Source organism: Triticum aestivum, chromosome 1B (assembly GCF_018294505.1).
Source record: "Triticum aestivum cultivar Chinese Spring chromosome 1B, IWGSC CS RefSeq v2.1, whole genome shotgun sequence".
Taxonomy (NCBI): Eukaryota; Viridiplantae; Streptophyta; class Magnoliopsida; order Poales; family Poaceae; genus Triticum; species Triticum aestivum.
In genome coordinates this window covers 576,391,404-576,395,285 of record NC_057795.1, presented here as the reverse complement: position 1 = coordinate 576,395,285, position 3,882 = coordinate 576,391,404, and the positions used below count along the sequence as shown (strand labels likewise).

General features: G+C 54.5%; 1 protein-coding gene across 1 annotated transcript in view; it reads left to right on the top strand.

The window, feature by feature from the left end:
- The first annotated feature begins 1,761 nt into the window (after nt 1-1,761).
- LOC123095857 (G-type lectin S-receptor-like serine/threonine-protein kinase B120) overlaps nt 1,762-3,882 on the top strand; it is a 5,736-nt gene continuing 3,615 nt past the window's right edge. The window contains exon 1 of the mRNA XM_044517431.1: nt 1,762-3,194. Within this exon, the coding sequence (XP_044373366.1) occupies nt 1,841-3,194 (1,354 nt within the window). The 5' untranslated portion in view covers nt 1,762-1,840. The remainder of the gene's footprint in view (nt 3,195-3,882) is intronic.

Genomic DNA, 3,882 nt, shown 5'->3' with positions numbered 1-3,882 from the left:
AGTGAGGCCGCGATGGAGCGGGGAGGCGCGGTCGGCGGCAGCGCAGCAACGGGGCGGTGCGGAGTGGGTGCCGGAGCGGGGTCGCGCGGGTGGGAGAGGCAGCAGCCGCACAGCGGGTGGGGGCAGGCGAGCACGCGCGGGGAGGAGGCCGCCGCGCGGGACGGCGCTGGGCGCACACGCGAGGGACGGAAGGGCGCAGCGGCACACAGGCGCAGGGGAGCAGGGAAGGCACGCAACTCGTAGCGACAGCAGCAGCAGGTGAGGCGCGCGACCATGGTGAGGTGAGCGTGCGGCACGGCAGAGAGAGGAGAGAGGGGGAGCTCACAGGGGAGGAGTAGGGCATGGGCAATGGGGCGCGAGGAGGGCGACGGGGACGACGACGTCGGAGAGGAAGCAGGCCGGTGAGGAGGAGGGCGGCGGCGCGGCGATCCGAGCGGTGGTGGTGCTCCGGCGAGGTTCAGGCGGCACCGGCGCGTCGATCCCCCTGATCTAATCGGGGGGGCGGAGGGGAGGGGAGGGGGATCGAGGGAGTGGAGTGGGTGTGTGGGGCGCCGGGTTGGGCAGTTAGGTTTTGGGGAGGATAAGGGGAGTGAGGGGGGCCGGCTGGGCCAAGTGGGTCGGCTAGCTTGGCCATCTGGCCCAGTTGGTCAGGAGGCCTTTTTTTCGTTTTGTCTTTTTTTTCTTTTTCTTTATTTTCTTTTCTGCTTTACTTCATTTTAAGTATTTAGTTTTTTATAAAAGCATGGTTCCCTCACCTTAAATACCTAGGCTTTTATTTTCACACTCCGAACATTTTAGTTTAACATTTTGAAAACTTTTGATGTTTGATAAAAACTCAAATTTAAATTTGAATTGTTTGAACTATCGCGGGATTTGCAACAGTAATCAGAGATGACGTGGCATCATTAGCATAGGTTCACTGTAGCATAATTATTCGGACGTTATAGGAATACAAAACAGAGAAATCAAGAAACATGGAAAAAAAATCGTGATGCATGGAGTGGACCTATGCAAAAATTTATATGATCGGCTAGTTTGCTAAAGTGGTAAGGCAGGCAGCTCAAATCCAGCAATAAAATAATATACACTCTCTGATAGGAGGGTCTTATGGGCCCACCACAGGCTTGATCAACCACAGAGCTTCTTTCCTAGGGAGCTTTTAGATTTAGCGGAAATTCACTTTGCGCATAGGTATATACACACTCATTGTCTAAATACACATTTTAAAAAGTTACAAATATTGGAGAGAAAAATCTCGCGTGTAAATCCAGACACTATATGTGCGTGAAAAAAAATGGTGCCTTGTGTAAAAAAGACAACTTTCTATGCTTGATTACAGTTATCCATAAGGCATTTTTTTTTTATCTTTTTCATACATACCATAAAAATGTCCTTTTTCACCGATATTTTGTGTGTGCACATAGGATGTGCGGATGTACACGCGGAATTTTTCTCGAAATTTTGTGTGCGAACATAAGATCTTGAATAGTAGTATGAAAAAGAAGACTAGGATGCGCTAGTCCCATGTAGAAAGTCTAGTTAGCTCTTAAGTGATATGGAGAAAAATAAGCTAGCACCTTGACATTTGGTTAGACTGGTTTTCAGCAACCAGAGTCGAAAAGTTGGAGCTCAGACGATTGGACGGTTAGAAATTTCTGCGCGTGCGGCGCGGGCGCGATAGTGGCCGACTGGCCGCTAACAACCAGTGGACTGGACTAAAGCGCGACCACAGCAGGGCACATCCGCAGTTCCGCACGGCATCCTCCACGACTCATGTTTTTCAGTTTTTGCCACCAGGAGACCAAGTCATTGCAGTTTACATGCGCCTTGGTCGATAGATATGGATCTATCACGTTCAGCCACCTGCACCGTCGCCGCCGTCGCCGTCGTCTGCCTCCTGTTGCCGCGTCCCTGCGCGCCGGCAGGCGACCACTTGGCCGTCGGCGAGCTGCTCTTGCCCGGGAAGTCCGTCGTGTCCGACGGCGGCGCCTTCGCTCTAGGCTTCTTCGTCCCGGACGATGCCACCCCGGCCAGGCAGTACCTCGGCATATGGTACAACAACATCCCCGGCCGCCCCACCGTCGTATGGGTGGCCAACCGGGAAACACCAATCTTCGCCAACCGTACTTCCTCCTCCTCCGGCCCGGCCCCGGCGCTCGCGCTGGCCAACGACACCACCCTCGTCCTGTCCGACGCCTCCGGCGGCGTTCTTTGGACATCCGGCGTGTCCTCCGTGGGTAGCTCGTCCTCGTCCTCGTCCGCCGTGCTTAAGAACGACGGCAACCTAGTCGTCCGGTCGCCGAACGGGACCGCGCTGTGGCAGAGCTTCGACCACCCGACGGACACCCTCATCCCGGGCATGAAGGTCCGGATGAGCCACCGGACGCTGCGGGGTGACATCTTCGTGTCGTGGAAGTCCCCCGGCGACCCGGCGCCGGGAAGCTTCTCCTACGGCGTGGACCCCGGTACGTACATCCAGCTGCTCCTGTGGAATGGGACGCGCCCCTACTGGCGCTCTCCCGTGTGGACGGGGATCGCCGTCACCACCAACTACATCGGTGCTGGCACCGTCATCTACACGGCGGTTGTCGACACCACCGAGGAGATCTCCACGGCCTTCACTGTCTCCGACGGCGCCTCGCCCACTCGGTACGTAATCACCAGCTCCGGCGAGTTCCAGGTCTTCAGCTGGAACGGCACCGCGTCGGCCTGGGCAACGCTCGACTCGTGGCCAGGGTCCAGCGGGTGCAGCCGGTACGGCTACTGCGGCGCGTACGGGTACTGCGACAACATGGCGGCGGCGTGCAGGTGCCTCGACGGCTTCGAGCCGGTGAACGCGGCGGAGTGGAGCGACGGCAGGTTCGATCAGGGCTGCCGGCGGAAGGAGGCGCTGCCGCCGTGCGGCGTCTTGGATGGGGCAGGCTTCCTGCCGATGCCGAGCATGAAGGTGCCGGGCAAGTTCTTGCTGGAGGGCGGCAACCGGAGCGCGGAGGAGTGCGCGGCGAGGTGCGCGACGAACTGCTCGTGCGTGGCTTACGCGTACGCCGACCTGCAAAGCAGCAGTGCCAAGGGGGAAGTGAGCCGGTGCCTCGTCTGGGTCGGGGACCTCATCGACACGCAGATGCTCGACGGGCGCATGGCTGTCAACGGCGAGACGCTCTACCTCCGGGTTGCCGTTGCTGTAGCTTCTAGAGGTATAGTACGAAGGCAACCGGCTATTCATAACTCGCCTGAAAAATTATTTCACAATAGCCAGATGTTAGGGGAAATATATAATAGAGCACCTGCACCAGGCCATCTCTATCTAGCCATTCTTTTTCGCATCGCGATTCGTGCAAACACATTTTTCTTTTTTGTTTCTCCCACACAGAACATATCTTCAAGTTCAAACCTATGCAGCATGGTAAAGTTTTCTAAATAGAATCTAGGATAAATCTTTCAGTTTTTTTTTGTAAAACATAAATAGTATATAAAATACGTTTTGTTTGATTAAAAAATTCATAATTTTAGTATTTATGTCGGACAAAAAATTCTGAAAGATTTATCCTAGATTCTAGTTAAAAAGCCTTGCCACGCTGCATAGGTTTGAACTTGAAGATATGTTTTATGTGAGAGAAACAAAAAAAATCATATAGAAAGTTAGTTGTGTAGCACGGATCTTAAAGCGATATTTGAGGGCTAGGATAGCATGGCCCGGGTGCAGATGCTGTAAAAATCCACGTCCCAGATGTTAGTCGACTGACTTTTGATTATGGGTTAGTCCATTTTGAAGTTCGCCAGAGGGAGGCTGGATGGAATGAAGGAGCTAGCCAGGGTGCTACCCATCATCTATCTTAGGGTGGCAGGTGGGGACGGCAGCATGGAGGTGGAGCAACTTTGCTC